The 25,581-nt window shown below is 41.3% G+C and overlaps 3 protein-coding genes across 6 annotated transcripts; all 3 read left to right on the top strand.

Moving 5' to 3' along the window:
• Positions 1–1,846: 1,846 nt before the first annotated feature.
• slc25a23a (solute carrier family 25 member 23a) lies at positions 1,847–10,519 on the top strand. 4 transcript variants are annotated; one of them, XM_018664819.2, is made up of 12 exons: positions 1,851–2,092; positions 2,799–3,015; positions 4,798–4,921; positions 5,066–5,153; positions 5,717–5,828; positions 5,957–6,115; positions 6,239–6,391; positions 6,836–6,949; positions 7,101–7,268; positions 7,352–7,499; positions 8,025–8,207; positions 8,666–10,519. In XM_018664819.2, the coding sequence occupies exons 2-12, from the start codon at positions 2,821–2,823 to the stop codon at positions 8,674–8,676; spliced, it is 1,455 nt and encodes a 484-aa protein (XP_018520335.1). In that variant the 5' UTR covers positions 1,851–2,092; positions 2,799–2,820; the 3' UTR covers positions 8,677–10,519. The 4 variants fall into 4 exon arrangements, with proteins under 4 accessions (XP_018520336.1, XP_018520334.1, XP_018520335.1 ...); XM_018664818.2 differs by having other exon boundaries at positions 1,850–2,092; positions 8,025–10,519; XM_018664820.2 differs by lacking the exon at positions 6,239–6,391 and having other exon boundaries at positions 1,847–2,092; positions 8,025–10,519.
• Positions 10,520–10,672: 153 nt separating this feature from the next.
• Positions 10,673–18,555, top strand: khsrp (KH-type splicing regulatory protein). Its single transcript, XM_018664671.2, is given in 19 exon segments — positions 10,673–10,896; positions 12,162–12,264; positions 12,355–12,408; positions 12,494–12,530; positions 12,653–12,711; positions 12,816–12,887; positions 12,986–13,043; positions 14,075–14,222; positions 14,405–14,503; positions 14,601–14,702; positions 14,842–14,944; positions 15,056–15,180; positions 15,299–15,589; positions 15,699–15,808; positions 15,922–16,010; positions 16,183–16,389; positions 16,885–16,928; positions 16,930–17,082; positions 17,663–18,555. Coding segments are annotated over 19 exon segments (1,953 nt in total). The 5' UTR covers positions 10,673–10,806; the 3' UTR covers positions 17,672–18,555.
• A 236-nt stretch (positions 18,556–18,791) lies between these two features.
• On the top strand, positions 18,792–25,431 carry dcaf15 (DDB1 and CUL4 associated factor 15). The gene is made up of 13 exons (XM_018664669.2): positions 18,792–18,965; positions 19,650–19,747; positions 20,509–20,647; positions 20,777–20,883; positions 21,011–21,156; positions 21,239–21,400; positions 21,800–22,381; positions 22,479–22,570; positions 23,116–23,238; positions 23,346–23,428; positions 23,568–23,672; positions 23,852–23,967; positions 24,596–25,431. The coding sequence occupies exons 1-13, from the start codon at positions 18,870–18,872 to the stop codon at positions 24,649–24,651; spliced, it is 1,905 nt and encodes a 634-aa protein (XP_018520185.2). The 5' UTR covers positions 18,792–18,869; the 3' UTR covers positions 24,652–25,431.
• Positions 25,432–25,581: the final 150 nt, after the last annotated feature.

The following is a 25,581-nucleotide window of genomic DNA, read 5'->3' as shown; positions in this document are numbered from 1 at the left end:
CTTTGTTTGTGCATGGAGTGTGTGTGTTGTTATTTATAGCATACTGTCAGCGATGCACACCTGTTCACTATTGATTCTTCTGTTTCTTCTTTTTTCTTTTTCTTTTCTGGTATGGTAGAAATTTTGAAAAAGATAATAAAAAAAAAACTGTTTGCTCACTGTTAAGTCCACTCACAAATGTACTTTGCTCATTATTGCTCCTTTGCTTGTTCAACCTTCACTGTGCAGAATACCATACAGGTTTAATGTCATAGCTGGCTGAGGGGTCTGCCTATCCACTATCACTTCATGATACACTACCCTCGTAGTATTAGGAACATCAGCCCAGTTCTGCACTGCGTTATGATGTCAAACATAATTTTTTACAGTTGAAATTAGCTAAATAGCATCAAAGTTGTATGGCAATGTATGAGGAGTCTTTTAGCAAGGAAAGATTAACTTTAGGTCCAGAAAAGATGGTGACACTTCATGAGTCATAGGTGTCCAGGGGTATTTGGGGTATTGTGAGTGTCAAATGGTTTCATCATTTTTTCAGTGTCTGTGTTTTTTGCTTTGTTTACTTTTCAGTGAAGTGCTCAATAATATCATTGATTATTTTATGAAAAACAAAGAGCTAAGTCAGTATATGTATGTTAAGATAAGTCTTTTATTGACCCCCAACCCTTCAAGCAAATTCAGGTTTTCCAGCAACACAAGAACAGAAACTGCAGTAGAATCAAGTAGAGCCAATAATGAAATGAACAGTGGGTAAGAATACGAAATAAAGATGCACAAGGGAAGATACAATGAGGGAAAAATTCAAAAGTTAAGCAGTATACATAAACTTGTGCCAATAATGCAGTACAATCTAAAAACTAAATTGTAGCAAAGTAGCAGGAAAATATAGTACATGTAGGAGGTGGAAACATCTACTGTAATAGCACACAACAGAGTAGTACATTGCTTGCATGGTTAAAACATTTAATTAGCCTATACTTCCTCCAAAGATCTTCAGGTTTACAGTACAAGTGCACACGTCAGCTTCTTGTGTCAATTTAAACACCCACAGGTGTCAGTACATATTAAATTCAGCTGATTGCAGTAAAATATCGTAGTATTATTCAAAGGTTAATTCTGAATGAAAATATGTGACCACAGTAGCGTGTGCAATCGGTTAATAGTAAAATTTTTGAATCGATACATGTTACAACAGCAGCATAGATACCCACGTGCCAGGTAGACAGAATATACTAGATCAATATACGTGCCACAGTTAAGAAATAAATAGTTTTCAAGTTACAATGTTGACCGATGTTTTACTAATTAAACAAATATAAGTCAGGGACAAAATCGCTTCCACCAGAAGTGTCTTTGTGATTTTATTTGGTATTTTTATGCGTGTATTTCTGGGCCTGAGAGTGGAGGCTACAACAAGAGAAGCTGCACAGTGGAGGCCTGCAGGCAGACGCTTATGGGGATTCATTTTCTATTATTTGCGTTTATTATTCTCTATTATAATACATTGTATTTCATAAATTATTATTAATAAGAACTATATAAAAATCAAGAATCTTTCTTTTTTTTTGGATGTCAACTCAGACTTACAGGAGGGGGGTGTGGGTGCATAGGGGGGTTTACCTCAGTAGTTCTGAAATCCTCGCTTCGGCTCTGAGGCTCCACTGTATACCTCTATATATCAGTATTCATCAACAGTCGTTAATAGGCCATAACTATAAGTGGTTGATACAAGACATAAGCAATTAGCAGCTTCAGATTCAAGACTCCATCCTCCTCCTCACACGCACGGACCTAACACTTGGCCGCCAGCGGGCTTCACACGCAGAGGAGGCGGCCGTGCGTTTCCCTCTCGCTTCCTGCTTCCTCGTCTACAGTCGCTGTGAAACCTACGAGACGGAGCGGTCAGCAGTTGAGAACACAGAGACCTCCTGGACCTGCAGGATCTCGAGTGAGCCGCTTGTCTGACCTCAAATCGGGTTTCAGGACCGACTCAGATCCAGCTAACTGTGCTCCAGACCCGCTGATTTCTCGTGAGTTCCGATCCTCTGCATCCCACCATGGGCGGCGGGTTGGTCTGGACACAAACATACACAGAGTGAGTCACAAGATGGTCTCGTAGTTTTTATTTATTTATTTTTTATTAGATCACAACGGCGTGCTAGCAGAGTGAAGACGCGACGAATGTAAACTGAATGGAAGCTAAATTGCTCATGTACATGTGGATCAACCTGCATTTTGAGCTGTGGTTCATTTTCACCAAACATCTGTCACTGCTCCACTCCACAGACCGTGAGACGAATCCACAGAATCCCACAGACCTTTAGCTTTCAACACCTTGAAAAAGCGTTTATATAAATAAAAACAGGGACTGTCCAGTATGTTCATACAAACAGATTAAGGGGTAGACACAGAAACAGCTGTAGCTTATATCACAAATCAGAACGTGTTCTGTCTCTTCTAATATCAATAAACTGGTGACCTGCTGCAGTGGCTTCAGGCTGTCCATCATGAGTCTGACAGTGTTACAGAACTGCATGCTAAATCAGTGGAGTACTCTTTTCATGACCGCTCAGAGTCATCTTGCGACTGTTTCTGAGGTCTCTGACCCCCTGGTTGGGAACCACTAGTCTAAATACATGTACATTAGAGTTTGGATGAGATTGCTTCTGCTGATTGCATCTAATTCCAACATTTTGAAAAGTCCCTACACTTGATATGTAAGTGAATATTTAAAGCCTTGATGAGATGTAATGACTGTTGTGTGTTTTGCTGATTTTATTTATTCCTCTGCATCCCATCAGCTGACTCTGAGTGGCACCAGTTATGGGAGTCCAACGGACTTGGTTCCCTTGGGTGCACTGCCAGGACAGTGAATCTCCTGGTCCAGACCACGAGAGGGAGAAGAGGTGGGCTGAGCTGTTTGATCAGCTGGACCTCAACAAAGATGGACGCATCGACATCCTTGAACTGCGGACAGGGCTGGCAGGCCGAGGGCTTTCCGGAGGCTCCTTGGAGAGGGTAGGATGACAGGACACCTGTATGACACACACCTGTTTGTTTTCTGGGACACTATGCAGTGGCATATATATATATTTATATATATACCCGTGTGTGTGTGTGTGTGTGTGTGTGTGTGTGTGTGTATATATATACACACACACACACACATATATATACATATGTTTGTATACACATACACATATATATATATATCAGCCAATTAATCAATCAGTCAATAAATGATCCCTTATCTGTTCTCTACTGAAACTGTGTTAACCAACACGCATGGAGACAGTGGCACATTTGACCAACCACAGAGGTGGAACTGGTATGTTTGCAATCATTTGTTGCTAGACCAGTCACAGACCCATCCTATGGTTTAACCTGTTATACACATGCATGTCAGCATGTGTGAATATTTGTATTACAAAGAGAGTGGGTGCAGGGTGTTTTATAAAGTAGAGGACCCAACGATTGCTCCTCTCATCTCCTCTCCAACATGAAGGCCTGTGAAATCCTTCCTTATTTTTCCTTATGTAAAACCTTGTTGATCTTTCTGATCTGCCATCTCTTTGTTTGTGCAACAGCAGCAGCCGAGGACATCAGCAGCATACCTTTATTATGAATACACACAGTCTGTGTCTCTCCTCCCAGTCTGTCTGTGTCTTTTTGTTTTGTCAAGAGGTGTGTGGGTAGCCAAAAAGACTTGATGTCCCTTTGTCCTGTACTACTTCTTCTGTCTCTTCTGTGTGTGACTGTGTGTTTGTGTGAAAATGTATTACTCATAACGTGGGAACATAAACGTACAGTATACACACAGTCACATTGTGGGAACTTGCCTGCCTTTAGGGGACAAAATAGTCCCCACCATGTACATCTGTAAATTTTAGGCTTAAAGATTTAGGTCATGGTAAGAGCTGGTATGTGTGTGTGTGTGTGTGTGTGTGTGTGTGTGTGTGTGTGTGGTATGTAAAGTGCAGCATGCTGTCTATTTTGGTACAAGGATCGGGACTTTGTAAGATGAGAATGGTAACCTTTCTCTCTGTCCCACACTTGATCTCTTTTCACATATAGATCATTGTCCAAACTATCAGACTTTTCTTCTGTAACATTTCTTATTTGTCTGTATTTTAATTACAATTGAAACAATATTATTTGTCCTCATTCTTGACATACGTTTTTTTCCCTCTGGGCTAAATTTTATAAAACTTTGTGACATGTAATGGCATTATAGATGAAAAGTGACTATTTTAAGGAAGATAAATGGATTCTGATCATTCAGACTGGTTTTGATTTGATTTGATTTGGTTGTTTTCAAGACAAACAAATTGAATTAATATAAACGGTTCAGTATTTTTGATTTTTTTTATCTTGGTCATTCCTCAAATATACAACATGCTGTAGCAGTATTTGTCCAACAGATGGCAAGGTAGATGTTTATTTAAAGGCGGCAAACCTGGAGTGTAATCTTGATCTTGTGGCATTTCACAGCTGTCTCAGTCACCTCTACTGTATTTGCACTGACTGTGCAAATGTATATTGTTGCACAGAATTAATCATTGACTGCCTTTACAGTAATCCAACAGCAGGATATGTTGTCCAATGTTCCAGGTGTGGAGTGGCAAAAATATACTTTTGTTCCACTGACAGTAAGAAAAAAAAGGCAAAGTAGCTCTCTGAACACTATGATACAGGCATATTTGGATTTTTTTTTTTTTTTTTTTTTTGTTATCCCTGACTTAATATTCACTGAATGCCTGGACGTCTATTTTTCTTTTACCTGGTTGTCTCTGCTTTCAGATTGTGGAGGCCGGGGACACCAACCAGGATGGAGTACTGGACTTTGAGGAGTTCACACAGTATCTCCGCACCCATGAAAAACAGCTCAAACTCATGTTTAGAAGCCTGGACAGGAACAATGATGGTCAGTACAAGTGTATGAAGGCACTTAATTAACTATAATATATATAATAATTAACTGTACAATTACTACAAAATGTTCATATGGAGGCATTTTTTAAAAAACTGTTGTAATTTCTCGCTGTGTGTGATTTGTTGATATTTGCAGGTAAGATAGATGCAGAGGAGATCCAGCACTCTCTACACACCGTCGGTGTGGACATCAGCCTCGAGGACGCCACCAGGATTTTGCTAAGGTCTGCTAACAGTGTGTAGATACCTGATATCATATCACATTAAGTTCAAAAGTAAGAATCTATAAACCTGGCTTGGATGTTATCTGCCTAACACTTTTTTTATTTCCACTTGGCCTGTCAACTGCTTCACAGCATCAAGGCTGAACTCATTTGCACAATAGATCAGAATCCAGTTCATATGAACAGTCAAAGGATTAGCTCAAGTTGTGAACTAACACAATGAAGAAATCAAATTCCGATTCTTGCATCTTAGAGATCAATTTTTTGTCCTTTCAGTTAGAGTCAGGGCTGCATTTCCTACTTTGGTGCTTTGAAAATAGCTTTAGTTTTGCACATTCGGTTCCTCTGTTGGGTTAGATTGCGGTAAACCACATCTTCTCATACATTGTTGTTGTGTTCAGGCACTAAAGGACTCCTGGTCATACATGTCATACATGTCAAACATGAGCAAATTATTGCTCTCAACTTCTGTAACTTTATATCTACTTCAATGATTTTACTCTCTGCTATGAATTCAATTTTGATATAAGCAAATGGTGAAAATGATGTTGTTTGTCACCCAGTATGGATAAAGATGGTACAATGACCATTGACTGGAATGAGTGGAGAGACTACTTTTTGTTTAATCCTCTCACTAATATGGAGGACATAGCACGCTACTGGAAACGTTCAATGGTGAGGTTACGCACATTGAGACATACACACCTTGAATAAGAAAAACAGTGTGTATACAGTTGTGTTCTCAATTCTTCCTTCTTTATCTTCATTTCTCCCACTTATTCCAACGACCATGGCTTCAGTAGATGTTGGATATAGGTGAGCAGCTAACAGTCCCAGATGAATTTTCAGAAGAGGAGAAGAAGTCTGGGTATGTGTGGCGGCAGCTGATGGCTGGAGCCATGGCTGGATCTGTATCTCGGACTGGAACCGCCCCCTTGGACCGCCTCAAAGTCTTCCGACAGGTCAGTCAGGGGCCGTTATGATTTCATCTTGCTGTGTGTCACTGCTATGGGTGAAGTGTTTCTGTTTGAGTCAGCCATTACTGCCTGAAACAAAGTCATAACCCTCTTGCCCTGCTCTGCCAGGTTCATGGCTCCTCTGATTTTAAAGGGAACGTGAGGAGTGGTTTTCAGTACATGGTAAAAGAAGGAGGACTGTGGTCATTGTGGAGAGGCAACGGAATGAATGTTCTTAAAATTGCCCCAGAGACTGCAATCAAGTTCACAGCTTATGAACAGGTGGAGTAGACAGCGCTACAGTAGTTAGCATAGCTTAGCATAAAGACGGGAAGATGTGATTGTGTTGCAACCTCGCAGTGGCCAAAAGACTCAAGGAGGTCACTGCTCCCGGCTAAGAAATAGTTTTAGGTTAGTTTTTAGTTAAAAAATAGTTAGGTTTTTGTACAGCTTAAACAAGATGTGAGCTTTAGAGGTGCTGGTAGGTGCATAGGCTAGCTTTCACCCCCTGTTTCCAATCTTAATGCTAAGCTAAGCTAACCAACTGCTAGCTGTAGCCCTATATTCAACAGACAGACATGAGAATGGTGTCAATCTCTTGGCTAGAAAACAAATAAATGTATTTCCTAAAAATGTTGAACTTATAATTTTCTTATTTGTCTATGATCATACTAGTTTCTTGAATAATGTTTCCTTTCTTCTTTCCGTTACTTTCTAACTGTGTAGATCAAGAGTTTCATACGTGGCAGTGATGAAACAAGGAATCTGAGGGTTCATGAAAGATTTTTTGCCGGGTGTCTGGCTGGAGCTATAGCTCAGACAGCCATCTACCCCATGGAGGTAATATCAGGGTAATAAGCACATGAAAACATTTATGTAAGAAAACACACTTTCTGGTTTGCATGACCTGTGAAATTATTGGTTCCTTTTCTCTTTCTGTTCCTCTCTCTCCTTGTTTCCTTTCCATCTCTTCTCTTTTTCCTCCCTACAGGTGCTGAAGACCCGGCTCACACTAAGAAAAACAGGCCAGTTCTCAGGAATAGCACACTGTGCCAAACAGATCTTACAGAGGGAAGGTGTCACAGCCTTCTACAAGGGATATGTACCCAACATGCTGAGCATTGTCCCTTACGCTGGCATCGACCTGGCTGTCTACGAGGTCAGAGAGATGTGACAGCACTCAGTTCTCACAGCACCTATCTCCTCAGTGTTGACCTTCGTCTCACTCTCTTTATTCCCCAGACTCTGAAGTTTGCCTGGTTGAACAGGAACAGAGGTTTGGCCGACCCGGGGGTCATGGTACTGGTTGGCTGTGGTGCTGTCTCCAGCACCTGTGGGCAGCTGGCAAGTTACCCACTGGCACTGATTCGCACCCGAATGCAGGCACAAGGTAAATGTGATACAGTGAATAAAGGACCATGCCAGTTATTCACTAAACATTTTCCAAAGCATGCCATAAGCAGTGAGATTAATTTCATATCTCCAAGTGAGCCATTAGTTTAATTTTGCTTTGGCATCAGAATCAATTTGTCCAAAGTTGCTCCTGAAAAGCAATTTAATTTACAGAAATTCAAACAAACAACATCACACTGTGAAAAGAGAAAAAGTGAGTAAGTATTTAAGGAAGTGGTTGTGAGACTACTGTTTCCGAGGTCACTCAATGCATCATATGCATTGAAAAACGATCAACAATAATACAATTCAAAATCTATTCCCTCCTCTAATACAGCAAACGTCAGGTTGTTTACCCCATTTCTGGTTAATGAGCTAAAAATGACAAAACTGCTGGGACAGATGACAAACTGTCTGTAGTGAACATGACTTTTTTTTAAGTTAACACTGGATACCCACAGTGTGGCAGAGTTAAGTCTAGTGAGAGAGCAGAACGTGTTAGTAAAGCCTTCTCTCTCCTCAGCTTTAGACAAAGGAGCCCCCAAACCCTCCATGTTGGCCTTGCTTCACAACATCTTGACCAAGGAGGGCGTGGCTGGACTTTATAGAGGAATTTCCCCCAACCTGCTGAAAGTCATTCCTGCTGTCAGTGTGTCATACGTCGTCTACGAATACACAAGGATAGTCCTGGGAGTGGACATTGAGGGTAGGAGGGCAGGGAAAGGGAAAGGGTAGAAAAAAAGGTTAATGATTTAGGGGTGGCTTTTATTTACAAGCATGTACAGAACTGTTGGCAGTGCATGAGGAAATGGGTCTTGACAGTGGATAAATACATGGTGCTGTGATCACAAGCCTTGTTTCAGGTTGAATATAATAGGATGGAAAATAATCCATGGAAGTAAAAGAGATCAACAGATCCACTTTGCACATAATCTGCTGAGAAAGCCTCACATTTGGATGACCACACCTGAACTGAGAACTGCTGTGAAGAGCGTGATATATTGCATTACACTGCATGCCAGCAGTTGTGTGAAAGCTAACCAATTATCCTCCTGCTACTACACTGACCTGGACAGATGGAAACTTGCATGAACTTGCCTGAGAACAAACAGGTAAAAACTTGGGAGCCATGTTACATTCCTGCGGCATTATTTTTTCTTCTAGGTGATACATAGAGAAGAAAGGACTGATAAGAGGATTGATCCCATTTCCTGCTCTGTAAGTGGATCCTGAAGTCACTGCACCCTAGTAAAGTTTTTTCAGTTTTTCAGTTCAGGACTTTGATTGACATGTCTTAAACAAATGTTACAAATACTAAAATACAGCTACATTTACCAAACAACAGCAGATAAATACTGAGCATAACTTTTGATCACATGGACATGACTGAAATGGAAAATGATGACAAGACAGAGAAAAAGTCAAAGCCATATCAAGAAGCACAAGAAAGGATGGGTTCAAAATAACCTTTCATGCAAAATGCTCATGTTTTGTAAGTATTCTTATGCAAAAAGAGGTGTGTTTGTTTTCTTTGCTTGATAAACACTACAGAATCCAGTGCCACATAGTATTTTCATAAACTGTATGTGCACAATGTGCATTTTTAACATTAAAGTAAATGGATAAAAGTGTGTATCATGAAACAATAAGAGATGACATTTAACGCCAATGAACATTTTTGATGTGTCAGTATTTATTATGGAATGTGCAAATAAATGCCTGCATGGTGCTGCTTTTGTAAAGTAAATACCACTTAGTTTCCATTTTATGTTACAGATTTAAAAAATTTATGAAATCACTGCACTGACACTCATCAGGTTGTCCTCACAAAAGTACCTTGTAGTTGTAGTGCAACAGTATCTTATAAAATCATATTGTCAGCCACTGTTACATTGCCAATAAACACTGTATAGGGTTTGGTTATTCTGTAAAGTTTCACTAAAAACCCCTCTCTGTACAGTATACAACCAAATGTAACTGTCATGAATGGCAAATGGAAAAGGGGCTCTGATGCAGTTTGACCTCATTTTTCCCAGCAAATATGGCAAGATTAGATTTTTTTTGGGAAATGTTTTATAATGGATTTTCCTTGGCGTTTCCTAAAAGTTTCCTAAAATAAAGCCAGTGTCTAACTGATGCATTTCCATTTAGTTAATTCAAATACTTTGCTAGTGTAACCCCGGGAGTCTTTTAGTCAGCACACACCATGTGAATTGAACAAGCAAAAATGTGAAATTTGTCTACAGGCAAGTTAACAGTTTGACAAACAATACCGGTCAAAAGAACATCTCTATTTTTCTAGGTGTTACTGAAATTTATATTAAAGTCTCAGTGTGCTCTAAAATTAAAGCCTAGAATAAAGTAATAATAAAGATGAAATTTAACCTAACACACATGAAAAATTGCTACTTAACAAGTTCTCATGAATTGTATTGCATTTGTAGTTTGCTTTGCTTTCACCTTCTGCCCTGTTAATTGCAAACCAGTTTGATGGGGTCTGGACACTGTGTTGGTCTTCCAACATTTTGGATTTTTTTGAGTCATTATCTTGCTGTGAGATAAACCCCTGACCAACCAGCCTGTCTTCCTATTTACCTTTTTCTCACCATTCTTATAGCAGCATATAGAACAACTTCCTGCAGTGCTATCCTAATAATGCACCAGTGTAGTAATTCAGTTTGTTCCAACACTGCGTTTGTACAAAGAGAGGTTTCAAAGTAACTGGCAAAAATTAGGGCAGACTGCGAGACTTTCCAAGATTACCTCTACCCAACCGACTACACCCACCGCCCCTCAAGCCTCAAATGCATCTTATTTATATCCATTTGTTTCAAATTCATTTTTCTACTTTAATAATTTTTTTCATCACACTGTAAGACTCTGTAACACTCTAAGCCCCTGTAGTGGCTGCAGGAAAGACTGAGGTTAAAATATGATATAATTGTAAAAGAATTTCTAAATCATAAATGGCTTGACGCAAATCAGTCAATAAATAAATAAATAAATAAATAAATCCTTTTCCTCGACTGTGTCTGTTTTACACTCCGGTCCAATGGGTGGAGGTGTTTCCGCGTTACAGCGCTGGCTGTCAACCCTCAACAATGTAATAGAGAAGAAGGAGAAGAAGAAACCTCGGCGTCTGATTGGTTGTTTTAAGTAGGGAAGTTTGCCGGCGTGGTTCTGCCTCACTCACATTGGTTTCCCCTCGCTACGCTCCTATTTAGCCTTCCCGCTTCTGCGCAGCTCAGCCCGGCCAAAGACATCCAGCCTGCCCCCTGTGTGTCTGTTTGCCCCTTGTGAGCAGCATGTCTGAATACGGCGGTCTGCCGACTAACGGAGTCAGCGCTGGGATGAAAAATGACGCTTTTGCTGATGCTGTACAACGAGCCAGACAGGTAACTAAATAGTTGGACTACAAGAGAAGACGGTCGTGGAGCTAGACACAGCAGCTAGCTCAGTTACCCGTGACGTTAGCTCCAGTTAACTAGCTAGCGAGCTAGTTAGCTAATAGCAATGGCATTTATTTGTCTAAAACGCTCGCCAGGTTCAGGGATCAGTTGAACAGATTTGCGGACTGGACTTAGCAACGGCAGCAATGTAGGTCACGCTTTCATGTAAATATAGCAACTATCGCCACTAGGATCCTTGGCGTAAGTTAGACGGACTAGCTATTTAAGCTACGCTTAGCAAGGTTAATAATGTATGGGTAATGGCAACCAGATCATGAGGTTTCATTCTCCCCCATTTATGAAACCTCATTTTATTAAGATTTAACAAAAGTGCCACGGTATTGTGATTGTCTTGAAGTAAGGTTGCCTGATTGTCTTCCGATATTGTGTTGATAACTAGCTACAGTTTAACAAAATGATGGTTAATTATTTAGTGATTAAAAGTTCAGTACTGGGAGGTTATTTCCTTTATGGCGGAGGCCAGAGCGTGAAGCTACATTACAGGTCTTTGTAGTATCATGGTTAGGATGCAACTAATGATAGCTTCGTGTGATTCTTTTCTCGGCTAATTTAGTAGTTTCTAAGGTGTTCAGAGTGGCAGCATATCTGTGTTGTTTGAGGAGCAGCCTCAAAGCCAAATATATTCAATTCACACTGATATAACAACGGAAAAGGCAGCTAACATTTTAGAAGCAGACACTAGGGAATGCTCAGCATTTTTGTTTGAGAAATAACGTAAATCATTTATTATCAAGAGCTTTGCACATTAATTTTCTGTTGATAATTCTTAATTTAGTATAGCACCTCTGTAATATTGGAGCCCTTGAGAGACTTTTTTTTTTTTTAAAGAAGGCACAAAATTGATAAAAGATACAGATTTATTGATTTCCCTAGTATGGATTAAGTTCTAAAAATACTGGATCCTGCACTTTCCATAATACTATATTTCAAACCCTACACCCCCTGTTATAATTTTCTAGTCCCTAAGCCCAGATAACCATAATGACATCGGTCAATAACGGGTTAGGACTTCACACGATAAAACTGATCTACAGGTGTCAGTGGGGTCACCCTAGTGAATTATGGTTGAAAAGCTCACTTACTACTCATGATGATTTTAAAATACTCTTACCAAAAATTGCGTCCCTGAAAGATTGTTGTTATGTTCAGATGTATTGCAGAAACCTAATCCTGTGTTCACCTCTTTGTAGATTGCAGCTAAAATCGGTGGAGACTGTGTATCCCCAGCGAGTAACAACGGTGGAGCTGAGAGTTATCCATTCACAGCACAGAAACGATCCTTGGAAGAAGCAGGTAAAAAAAAAAAAAAAAAAAATCAGCACAAACAGGCACTTTGTATTTATTTGTCCATATTGTAAGACTCACTTTTGCATTTGGTTTCAGATGAACCTGACGCCAAGAAGGTAGCATCACAGAGTGAAAGAGATTCTACATTGTGTACGTTGAATAACCACGTTGATCCTGTTAGAAACACTTGCTTGTCTCAGTTTTCAACCACTCACCAGTTTTCCTTCTCTTACAGCCATTGGAGCTCAGCTGGCTGCCCTGTCCCAGCAAAGGTATACAGTTATTTTTAAGTTTTTCTTTTACATTAATACTTTTGGAGCTTATGTTTATGACAGAGACTAGATCCTTTTGTATAATGTATTTTATTTTACTTTTTTTTTAAACCTGTCTACAGTGTCAGGCCCTCCACAATGACAGAAGAGTACAGAGTGCCTGATGGCATGGTCGGTCTCAGTGAGTACATGCACATGTGTTTCCTAAACCATACAAATACTGACCATGTTGCTGTCTTTCATGTTGAAACTAAAATCTAAATGTCTTTGCTGTTGCCCCTAAAGTCATTGGCCGAGGAGGTGAACAGATTAACAAAATACAGCAGGATTCTGGCTGCAAGGTCCAAATTGCTCACGGTGAGCTATGTGCTGCCCCTGTATTTGCTAAATCAACATAATATAATGGGTTTTCCAGCAGTGCTTGGATTGACACACATTTTCATAATAATTCACAGACAGTGCCGGTCTCCCAGAAAGAAGCGTTTCTCTGACAGGGTCACCAGATTCCATACAGTAAGTTGGTGTTCATATTCAGATTTAAAACATTTTTTTTCATTTACAGCTACTCCACTCAGCTTTCAAAGACAGAGTTTAGTTTTTTGGGAGTTTTTGTTCTTGGATGTCTAGCTTTGGTCACATGTTGAGAAATAACACTATCAAACTTCTCCCAAGATTTATGGCAGGTCTAATCAAACCACACGTCAATGTATTAATCTGTCACTAAAGTTTAGCTTTATATTTGGAAATTAGATGCAATAAGATTTTACCATTTGTTGTTTACTTCTGCAATGCCAAAGGCTTGCACCATTGGAACTTTTCTTACAGTTTTGTCTCACAAGACAGCCTTTCCTAAGATTGCCAAAGTTAAACCCAAACTACGATCCTTACTCTAATCTTACCCATTACTACCCTATAAATAGCAATGCAACTAGTGGAAGTCTGTAATTCAGTGTTAGAAGCTCACCTGTCGATACAAAAATGTCTTCACCATGATGCACATAGCATTTAGGCCGGGTGTATCTCCCTGTGTTTTGAGAGTGAGTTTAAAGTGCTTGAAAAGCCATGAGTGTGACTGTGAGCAAATAGAAAAAGATATTCAAATTAACCTGTGACTAGACTATTGCCTGAATTCTTGTAAAGTCTTCCTTGATCTGCCCACCTTTTTCAGTCCTTGCAGTTGGCCTGTGCAAACATAAACAACTTGTGTGACCTGGCTAATACAACAACAACAAAACATGGCCTCGGCTGAAATTTTTGGTCATCAGCCATTAGTGTGATTGCACCTATATTTTGTTATAGATAAAATCTGCCATTTGCCTGGCAACTGTACAGTATATTAGAAACTGATTATAGCAATTCAGCCTAACCAAAACTGAACTGCAGCTGCCCAAGACTGTGACATTCTGCTGGTGCAGTTGGAGCTGCTTGTGCTGTCTGTAATGAGTCAGAGTAGTGTGACCCGTTAAATAAATTGCTTGTATGCTGCATCAGCCCTGAGTTTTTAATCATATCATTGCCCTCCTTTCAAATTAATTTGTCTCCAGGAGAGCCAAAGCACTCATAGATGACATAGTGTCCAGGGGTCATGAGTCAACCAATGGACAGTCAGGCTCCATGCAGGAGATGATCATCCCTGCAGGAAAGGCTGGCCTTATTATAGGCAAAGGAGGAGAGACCATCAAACAGCTACAGGTGAGAGTTGTAGGGTATCTTGTCTCTACTGTACAAATATTAGAAAATGGTGGGAAAAGGTCTGTGCTGATTTCCATTTATCACCCAGTGCAACCAGTGAACAGCAGTACATGCCTAAGAAAGATTATGTTAATCTGCCATGTGTCTGTAGTCAATATAACATCTCTCCCAACAATTCCTAGGAGCGAGCTGGAGTTAAAATGATTCTTATTCAAGATGGATCCCAGCCACCCAATGTGGATAAACCTCTGCGCATCATTGGAGACCCCTACAAAGTGCAGGTACTCTGAGCACTGTGGAGAAAGAGGAAAATGCTTAATGCTCATCTCTGTCCTATTTTACCATCTTATTATGTCTTCCTTGGTGTTGCTTTTGTAGCAAGCAAAGGAGATGGTCAATGAGATTCTACGAGACAGGGATCATGCTGGTTTTGGAGATAGGAACGAATACGGATCAAGGATGGGAGGAGGTGGCATCGATGTAAGTAACGTCTGTGTTTAAATAAGAAAAGCACAGTTACAGCTAAATATACAGTATGATGCATGCTTACCGTAGTTTTAACTAATGGAGTAGACTCAGTAGCTCAAGCTGTCACCACTTTTTCTTTGTAATTCTGCAGATAGCTGTGCCCCGCCACTCTGTGGGAGTTGTGATTGGCCGGAGTGGGGAGATGATTAAGAAGATCCAGAGCGATACTGGGGTGAAAATACAGTTTAAACCAGGTGAACTCTCCAAACATTTTTGTATCATATTTCATTACATTTAATAAAATACCATACAATTTTAAATAAGCCCTTATCAATAAACCTTCCTGTCCCCGTCAATCCTTATAGATGATGGTACAGGTCCTGATAAAATAGCCCATATTATGGGTCCACCAGACCAGTGTCAGCACGCTGCCTCAGTCATCACTGACCTGCTACAGAGCATCCGTGCCAGAGAGGAGGGGGGGCAGGGTGTAAGTACAGAGACCAGAGGCAGACATTTGATTCCTTTTAAGTGTTGATCTTGATGTCCTTGTTGATGACGGAGCACAGAAACCGTGAAACCTGACGTGTGGTGTGCTACCTCCACAGGGCCCCCCAGGTCCTGGGATGCCGCCTGGTGGGCGAGGGCGGGGTAGAGGCCAGGGGAACTGGGGTCCACCGGGAGGAGAGATGACCTTCTCTATCCCTGCGCACAAATGTGGGCTAGTCATTGGCAGAGGAGGAGAGAATGTCAAGTCCATCAACCAACAGACCGGTGCATTTGTGGAAATATCTCGTCAGCCACCACCAAACGGTGACCCAAACTTCAAACTGTTCATCATCCGTGGGTCCCCACAACAGATTGATCATGCAAAACAGCTCATAGAAGAAAAGATTGAGGTATGTTCAAGAGGCTCACTGAGCAGAGAGAGGATACATGGTTCAGCTGCCAAACAATAATGCGCCCACTTAACTTAAATTCTTAGCTTCTTCCTTTTTTCCCCCTAAGGCTCCATTGTGTCCAGTGGGAGGTGGTCCTGGTCCAGGAGGCCCAGGTGGTCCAATGGGTCCCTATAATCCTAACCCATATAATGCAGGGCCTCCTGGTGGTGCTCCCCAGTAAGTACAACCCCAACAGCACTTACATGCAGGAGTTTAGAATTTTCCTTCAGCTGAGACTGACTTATAAGGAAGCAGTGTATGTGCTTGAACTGTCCTGTCCCTCTCTGCAGTGGAGCTGCTCCTGGTGGTCCCCAGTACTGTCCTCAGGGTTGGGGAAATACCTACCAGCAGTGGCAAGCCCCAGGTCCACATGACCCCAGTGAGAATTTTATTTTTTTATTTTGTGCACTTACTTCTATTTTCCCCCTATTGTGTTTCTATACTTGACATATTGATGTAAGGCACTTCCTATACCTCAAACCATTTACAGTAATGGTTTGGGGTATAAAAATTGCTTATTTATCATTATAAATCCCCCCCCCCCCAATTAGGTAAGGCAGCAGCAGATCCTAATGCAGCATGGGCAGCATACTATGCACAATACTACGGCCAACAGCCAGGGGGTGCCATGGCAGCTCAGACTCCAGGAGCCCCTGCAGCAGGAGCACCAGGGGACCAGAGCCAAGCAGCACAGACCTCCGGAGGCCAGCCAGACTACACCAAGGCTTGGGAGGAGTACTATAAAAAGATGGGCATGAGTAAGTTGGATCCACTGAAACACAGTCATATCTTAATCATGTCATGACTTAATTTTGGTGAACTGTGAAAGCATCAGCATTTTGATGTCCCTGCTTCAAAGATTTGTTAAGCTGTGAAAGAAATATGTAATATTAATGTTACACAGAGTATTAATACTGCCTGCCTAATAGTGACAACCCCAACTTTTAAATCTACAGTTAACTATTTCAAGAATTTACTACCATCAAATGTGTTCAAATTTAAACTAAATTGAGAAGAGATTTTTAAATTAAATTTAACATATAATTACAAACACAAACAATTTTAGAGATCCACACAAATATAATTTTCCTTAGACTGAATTAAATGACAGGTATCAGTCTTGACTGTTACCAGTACTACTTTTAGTACTGTTAAATTAATCATTCATCCAGTTCATTCAGTATTCTGGAAAATAAAACTGTTTCATGACCGTGTGCAAGTAACAGGTGTGTTTATGTATGGTGTTTTTCCAGCTCAGCCAGCTGCAGGGGCAACAGCTGCTCCAGGCACAGCAGCAGCCCACCACCACTGCAGCAGCTGGAGGAGCTGCAGCTGGAGGCCAGCAGGACTACAGTGCAGCCTGGGCTGAGTATTACAGACAGCAGGCTGCCTATTATGGACAGGCAGGGCAGGCGCCTGGACAGGCAGCTGCTCAACAGCAGGGACAACAGGTACCATAACTAGTGTTGAAAATTAACTTTGTAGCTGCCAAGGTCTGGCAAGCTTAAAAACGATCACCTGCCAAGAATGTATTTAGGGGCCAAAATACTCATTTCACAGAAAGGTGCACCAACTGTTTTCTGTGCCTTTTTGTGCATAGAATGAGATACTGTTACTGTCAATATAAGAAGCAGATGTTAGTTTTAATAAAACTTGCTCATTCAGTGACTTCATCTACATTTAATCATGTCTTCTTTTGAGTGTTCGCTCTAACATGAGGATTCTAGTAAAATGACTCTTGGTTAGATAACCACCTTGGCAGTGAACAAACTATCAATACTTCTTTGTGATTGGTTCAATTCTGTTGAAGCGATAAGAGCATGCAAAGTTCAAAAGCATTCAAATTTTGAATTTGTGACACTGACGACAGATGACTATTTTAGCACTATTTGGTACTTGGCAGGTGCTGTTATTGATCCTTTATAAACCAATGTCTGTATTCATATACACACCATAGTGAGAGAATTTTCAAATTTTTTCACCAAGCAAAGACTGGTTAAATGACATTATGTCTGTGATCTCTCTTTTCAGGCACAGTAAATGAGTGGCCTGGTCTGTTGGACGGTTGCGATGGTTCTCTGGACTTGTTTGTTTTTTCTGTCAAGAAATTTCCTTTTTGGCTTTAATAAGACAAGACCATGGTTTACTCATCCACCCACACGTTTTCTATCTCAAACCTCCTTGTTTGTTTTTTAAAGTCAAAATTGAAGAAAGGGAAAAGGGAACACATTTTGCCCATGCGTTGAACAAAGCACTAAATAACTTCTTGGGTTACTATTCAGTTTGCCCCTTCACCTCACCCACACCTTGTAATACATCTGATAGTTTAAAAAAATGTGAAATAAGCGTTTTTGCTTGTAAGCTAGCACAACAGCATCTCAACATTGACTGATTCACATTTAAGGGGTTTTCCCTCCCAATTTCCTGAGGGTAAAAACTATCAAGCAGTATTTTGAATATACTCAGAAATTATGTTTGTAAGGAAGAAAATTGCAAAGTTTTCTGTCTTTTCTTTTCTTGTTCTTGGTACTTTTTTTTTTTAACTTTCTTTTTAAAAAACCATTCCCAGTGTTTAAGTTGCAGATACATTTTTCCCTGCTACCATGATTTCTTATTTTAATTTTATTCATTGTAATTATTTTCCATTGTAAGGGGGTTGTGTGTGTCTGTATACAGTGTATGCTACTGAACAGAAAAATGTGTGTAAGTTGGCTGTAATAAGGCACTAACTGACCTGCAGTGTGTAGGTTGGTTGTGTGTGCATGTATGTGTTTGTGTGGTTGACAGCCCTCTGTTTAATTTCTACAACTTAATCGTTGGAAGATTCCTCCCCCCTCAATAGGTTCTGTTATTGTATGCTAATTTTTTTAATGTTATTTTTTACAACTTGTTTTTAAATACTTAAAATAAAAACATTCAAATTACCAGTGTGGTCATTATCAGCATTGTGTTTTGGAGTTTGTTGTTACCCATTTTAGATAAAATACCACAGTCAGAAAAAATAAAATGCTATTGGACTGATATCACGTTTCATATCTGATACTGGACGTAGCACTGTTGGAACAGATCCTAGTTTGGGTCTTTGTGGTGGCCTCCTGCAGGATGTCACCTCTGCCGTGGCCTACCTTTATTTTGGTTTTGATGGATGTGTCCACAGGCGAGTGAGGGCAGTCTCGTGCTGGCTGTGGACCAATCAGGGCGTCTCTGGCTCCTACGAAGGACAACAGTTCTGAAGGAGATGGCGCCCAGCTCGAAATCAGAAAAGGACGACGGCAAACAGAAAGCTCAAAGAAAACATAAAGACCATGTCGTGAAGCTCCTCATGCGTGGGAAGGTAGGCATGAATCCACAAAATGTGTGGCACAAAAAGAGTGGCTTATAAATAATGTGAGGCTGCTTCAGTAAAGCTTACTTGGTTGGAGGAGCCTCTGAGGCTATCCAATAGCTCGGTGCTAACTAGCTCGGTGTCTAGCTAACTATCAGCTAATGGCTGGAAGGTAGCTAACAAAACATGAACACACTGTTTCCGTTTTTTTAGCGATGTTCCTCTGCATCTGTCTTGGTTTGCTAATACACAGACAAGCATCTTAATCTAATGTAACTGTGCTGCGGTAGTAGCATGCTAGCTGTTAAATCCAATGGTAAATGCTTGCAATATTGGAATGTTAAAGATCATTTGGCGTTAGCTGCTGCTAAATCGCAGCACCAACCTGCAGTGTCTTACTGCTCATAAAGGCAACCTCTGCTCTCGGACTTAGTGTGAAGCGCATTATTTCAAAGACAGTTGATCCGCTGTATGTGTGCTCAAAGTCATTAGAGACACAGTTATATTACTCAAACTGAATGAAACTAAATTTCTCTGCCTAGTTTGTGTTCAGACCCACCACATCTGAAATAACCATACCACTAATACTACAAATGTTAGATCTTTTACACGCATTTATGTGTTTCATGCTGCACGCTGTATGTGTTATTGAAGTTGTCAATCCCTGTCTCCGCTCTCTTGCCTGTTCTGCAGCTGTCAGGACAGTTTTCTCAGCGCCTGTTCAGGAAGCTCCCACCTCGAGTGTGTGTCCCATTGAAAAACATTGTCAGCGAGGAGTTCCTGAGAGCAGGGTCAGTGTGTGTGTGTCTGTTGTACTTAACCCTCCCGTTGCCCTTCATATTTTGTATACTTTTTTCTCCTTACTATTGGTCAAAAACAAAAGATAACCACTTCAGAAGCACAAATGTCATGCACAACAACAAATCCTACTACTACTACTACTACTACTACACACACACACACACACACACACACACACACACACACACACAAAGGCACATTGTCGGCCACTGGGTCACTTTGACCCAGAGGACAACACGAGGGTTAAGTGCCTCACACTCCTGCATTACATCATATAAAGCATGCAAGTGCACTTCAAACAGCATGGGATGGTGTGTGAATCAGGCCCATCAATCCTTTATCCAGATATGAGACTGCCAGTAGGGATGCATTGATACAACTTTTTCCTCCCAGTACAGGTTACCTCAATACAGGGTGTAGATCCATCTCCACTGTGTTTTTATGAAAGACCACATGAGACCAGGGATTGCTGCGGCACTGAACTGATTCAGCAGCCCCCATGACGGAATGAATGTAATTGATAGTGGCAACAAATAAATTTAATAATGCACTGGCTTAATAACTTTATTTACTGATGTCTGTCACATGGCTGATAACTGCACTGCTGATGCAGACCCAGTGAATCAGATTGGTGCATCCCTACCTACCAGTGACCACTGCATTCACAGTGGAGATTTATCATTATCATAATATTATTCTAGTTGAGACATATATTATAATTGTGCATACTCTGTCACCTTTATGGGTCCAGACATATCTTTCTTGGCTTCACCAAATGCGGCCGCTACGTACTGTCCTACACCAGCGATTGTGGAGAAGATGATGATTTCTCTTTCTACACCTACCATCTCTATTGGTGGGAGTTCAACCTGCACAGTAGACTCAAACAGGTAAAGGAGTAGAAATGTACCCCTCAGTGTGTTATATCTAGCAGATTCACATGCAGACATAAAACTAAAGCAATACCATATCCTCCTGTGAGAATTATAACTTGTCTTGTGTTTGCTTTATGTCTTTAGGTCCATCATGTACGTCTGTTTGCAGGTGAGGAAATCTACAGTGACCTGTACCTGACTGTGTGTGAGTGGCCAAATGACCACTCCAAGATTGTCATCTTTGGCTTCAAGTAAGCAACAATAAACACATCAATGAGCAACCATATGGAGCTGTTTAATTTTCAGCCAGAATAAGGTAATTGGAGTATGTTAGTAACGCTCAATAATTTTGTGTGTTTGTGTGGTTCCCCTGGCTAGTACACGCAGTTCAAGCTCTGTTCTGATGAACTTGATGATGAGTGATGAGAACAACAGAGATATCTACATCACCATTGCCTCCATGCCTCCCCCTAAACCTTGTTCTTACTGCTGCCCAGTTCCCTCAGCCACCACCATACGCACAGGTAAACACACACACACATGCATACCTCTACTGACCTCACTGCCTCCGTCTGTCTCTCATCCATCATCTCGGTCTCTTCCCAGGGAGCGGTGAGTGTCTCGAGCATGGCTATGTGCTCAACAGCAGGTACCAGGTGGTGTATCCGTTCCCCACTTTCCAGCCAGCTTTCCAGCTGAAGAAGGACCAGGTGATCCTGTTAAACACTAGCTACTCTCTGGTGGCCTGCGGCATTTCACTCTGCCCAGGTAACACACACACAAACAGCACATTTCTCTGTCCTTGTCTGTCTAAATATTAACTGTCTATGATGAGCCACATGCTTACCAGGATAGGGCGTAGGAAAAGGGTCAGATTGGATCATTGTCAGGAGGAACTGAGTTTGTTGGGATGAGGGAATACTGCCAGACATACATTGAAGATTTTAATATGCTAGTTTGTGTATTGTGGCTCTGTTATACATCCAAGCTACCAAATTAGGTGTCTTTCACTGTGTTACAGTGCTCAAGGTAAAATGACTAGTTGTTATTCCTGATGCATACGTGCCTTCTTGTCAGTTCACATCTGTGAGATTGGCTGATTTTCAGGCAGATGTTCAGTGGTGGCATGTCAGCATTCAGCTCTGTCTCTTTGTATGTCTTTTGCAGGTAAGCAGGGTCAGTCATCGCAGATCCTCTATACAAAGAGAGCAGCTTTGTCAAGTCAAGCCTCTGCGTTTCTTTCCTCCACATCCTTGGCCTCTTCTTCGTCACTACCTCAGGGATCTCCTGAAAGCCGGCAGCCACCCAGTAGGCCCGCTCCGATCCCCTCGTCTCCTAGCCAGTCACAGGCAGCCGTGAGAGCCCGGGAGTTTGCTGCCGACCTCTTCCGGCGGGCCCAGGGAGGAGGAGGAGGAGGGGGGAAAGAAACTGAGGGCCAGCAAGAGAGGAGAACAGCTGATGGTGGTGAGAAACAGACAATGCAGACACCAGGGATAAATGCAGAGAGGAGGAGAGAGGAGGAGGAAAGACGGACTAGTTTACCACAAGCATCAACATCAGGCGTGCGCCACAGTTTGCATCAGTGCCCAGAGCAAGTGATGTCTCCTGCATCCTCTTCATCATCACCACCGTCCCCTCCAACCCCGTCCACGTCCCAGGAAGTCGGCTCCAGCGAGCCTGGATATGTAAATTACTCACACCTGCACTACTGCCTCCAACAGCCAGGGACAGCAGAGCAGAATACAGGAGGTGAGGACACTGAGAATGAGTGATTAAACACATAACTCTAATCAGATCAAGTCTCAAGCTGCTGACTGGCAATTTGTCCCTCTGTGTCTGTCTCTAGGTTATGAAGACGATAAGGTCCAGCTGCCTTTCACAGTCACTGATCTGAAAGGACGGAACCTGCAGCTGGTCACTGGGCCACACAATGGACAGGTGAGTGTTTGTGTCAGTGTATCATGCAGCTTTAAATTCAGATATGTATATATTAAATTGTCAAACCTGGTCTTGAAATACTGGAATCAACAATTAATAGTCAGCTTAAGTCATTTATGTCAGAGCACAGCATCACTCTGGTTCTAGAGCTAATCATAGCACCTAATCGTTGTTTTTTCTAATATATTCCATATTGATCACCCTGCAGTCTTGAGGTAAACGTCAGTTCCTCTACACAGTTTATTTTGTTGACAGTTTGTTGGAGTCCAGTTGTCCTTTGTTGGATGGTTTGGCTGCAGTCATTCCCGCGTGATGGCTTTCTTACTAGTAGCCAAGAGTATTTTGAAGAAGTAGTTATGCTAAGCCATAAGTTTGTCAGGGATTTTGCCCAGGTTTATTTAACAAAAAAGAGCAATCAACTTCTACTCCAGAAATGTTCTGTATTTCTTTAGCGATCTCTTACGCAAAGTACGTTAGTTTACCTGTGTTGATAGTGAAGGACTCCAGAGTCAGCTTAGTTTTAACAAGTGATTTCTCTCTTGCAGACTGTGTGTGTTGAGCAGTTGACTCTAGACTTTGAGTATCTTATCAACGAGGTGATCAGGAGCGATGCTGCCTGGGCCACTCAGTTCTGCTCCTTCAGTGACTATGATGTTGTGATATTAGAGGTCAGCACATATGTGTAACTGCACAATATCATAGTAAATTATACACACTTCCCAACTTGTTTCACATTCTGTATTTGTTGCAGTAATGTTTATTTGATGTATAACAGGTGTGTCCAGAGACCAACACTGTGATGATCAACATTGGTCTGCTGTTACTGGCGTTCTCCAACTCAGACGAGGAGCACTGCAGGTATTTGTTGTCTTCTGTGCAGTTTAACTCTGAACTAATGAACTCAAAGCTTTCCTCCCAGTTATTTTTGATTGTCTCTTTGTCTTTGTCTTCAGCAACTATCATCACTAGGTCTGTTTTTCATTGTTTCCGTCCCCAGGCCAAACACCTACCATTCCAACCTGCAGGTTAGCTGGGACCTAAACACAGGTGTATGTTGCACCGTGGGTGTTGGTGACCTTACAGAGGTTAAGGGTCAGACCAGGTGAGGAACCACTGTCTCACACACTTCAGGGTTTTCCAAAAGTGCACACAGTGTCAAGTTGGGTGAAAGTAGACGGCTTAGGTTTTTATTTTTTTAAATTTTTTTCTCCCTGTTTTTTTTGTTTGTTGTGTTGTATAGTTCTGTTGTGTTAAAGTTGTTGATCTTTGTCTCTCTGTCAGTGGGAGCGTGTGGAGTTCTTACAGGAAGTCTTGTGTGAACACAGTGATGAAGTGGCTGGTTCCCGAGAGCAGCTCCCGCTACATCAATCGCATGACCAACGAAGCTCTGCACAAAGGTGAGTTATACAGTATACACCTTTGCACACACATGCAGTGTCATGATTTCTACCACAGACCCTCCAACACAGACCAAATAGTGCCTCAAAATGTTGGCCAGGTGTCTATGAGGTTTCTCATTCATCTAGGACAAAGGGCAAGTTAGAAACCAAATACAGCTAGATTCAAACAAACAGCTTCTTACTTTTACTTCCAGTGTCCACATCTGTAACAGCTGTATGGGAGTACAGTACATGCTGTGTTTGTTTTTATTCATTTTTAAATAGCTGAATATAAGATGATTACTTTGATTGCTGCACAGGACTGATCTTGTTTGCTGCTCAGTACTTGACCAACATACAACACACATACTATATGGGCCAGTGTCCCCTGTATGCAGAGTACCAGGGTTCTGAAACTGAAGCAGTTAAATGGAATTTAATCCATCCATTCTGTACTGCTTAGTCTTAAGGGTCACAGGGACTAGAGGCAATTCTAGCTGTCATTGGGTGAGAGCCAGTATGGATACCACCAGGTGTCCTGCCATGGAACACCTAAACTAAATCCATGCAAACTTTGTTTTGATTTGCGTTTGTGTAGATGTGTGTAAATTCTAATTTCCGATCTCACTCATCTTCTCACTTGTAGGCTCATCTCTGCAGGTGCTGGCAGATAGTGACCGCTGTACCTGGATTGTATTATGAAGAAAGAAGAGGGCCACAAGTGTCAGAGCAACAGGAACAAAAGTGTGCACATACATGTCAACATGGTCTAATCTTCAGTCTGGAGCCAGACCGTCACCAGAGAGAAACTGCACATGTTCAGTGACAGCGCTTTGGTAATATGTAGTTAAAACTTGTGTCAAATTGAAACTGAACCAGGACTCTAGAGGAAATACTGTAAAGATGATTTTTTTTAGGTGGTCTGTTTAATTTTGCAGGTTTCTTTTTTTATGATTGTGCACTGTATTATTGCAACCACCAAAACCAAGAGCTGGACTGAACAAAGTTTTAGTTTTTACCTTTTGTTTTTATACATAAAGGCATATTGTTATTGTGGTGTGAATGTTTTTGTTTTTTATGTGTGTCTGTAACTGAACGTATGCAATATCTGCAGCTGTGTGATGCTGACAAAGCGATTTCATCCAGAGAAGTGTGTGTGTATATTTGTGTGTGTGTGTGTGTGTGCATGTTTAATGTGTATGTAACATCTGACAGATTCTGCTGCTTCTGAACAAGTTGTTCCCTCATCTGGCCTGGACCAATTCAGTCTAGTTGTGTTCATTCATAAGACTGCAGTATTTAAAGTGAGACCAGTACTGCATCACTTGACTCTTGAATTGTTTTTTTCCCCAAACCTATGTCATGGAAGTAGGGGGTTGTTGGGAGTCACCTACTCAGCTGGTTGACATGCTGTATGTTTACCGGCATTGAAGTGAAACTGTTTTCAGTTGGATATTTTGTCAAAATAAAACATTTAAAAGATTTGTTGTGGGTGGGTGGTTTTAAAATAATTTAGCAACGTTGTACATTTTGATTGTACATTCATGTGGTTTTTGGTTCTTAGATTTTATGAGAACTTTTTGGGGTTTGAGAGAAGTCGGCACTGTGGATTGAACTGAATTATGGGAAATG

The sequence above is a fragment of the Lates calcarifer genome, linkage group LG5, assembly GCF_001640805.2.
Source record: "Lates calcarifer isolate ASB-BC8 linkage group LG5, TLL_Latcal_v3, whole genome shotgun sequence".
NCBI classification, from domain to species: domain Eukaryota; kingdom Metazoa; phylum Chordata; class Actinopteri; family Centropomidae; genus Lates; species Lates calcarifer.
The sequence above is the reverse complement of the archived record's forward strand: the minus strand, read 5'-3'. Positions and strand labels throughout refer to the sequence as shown.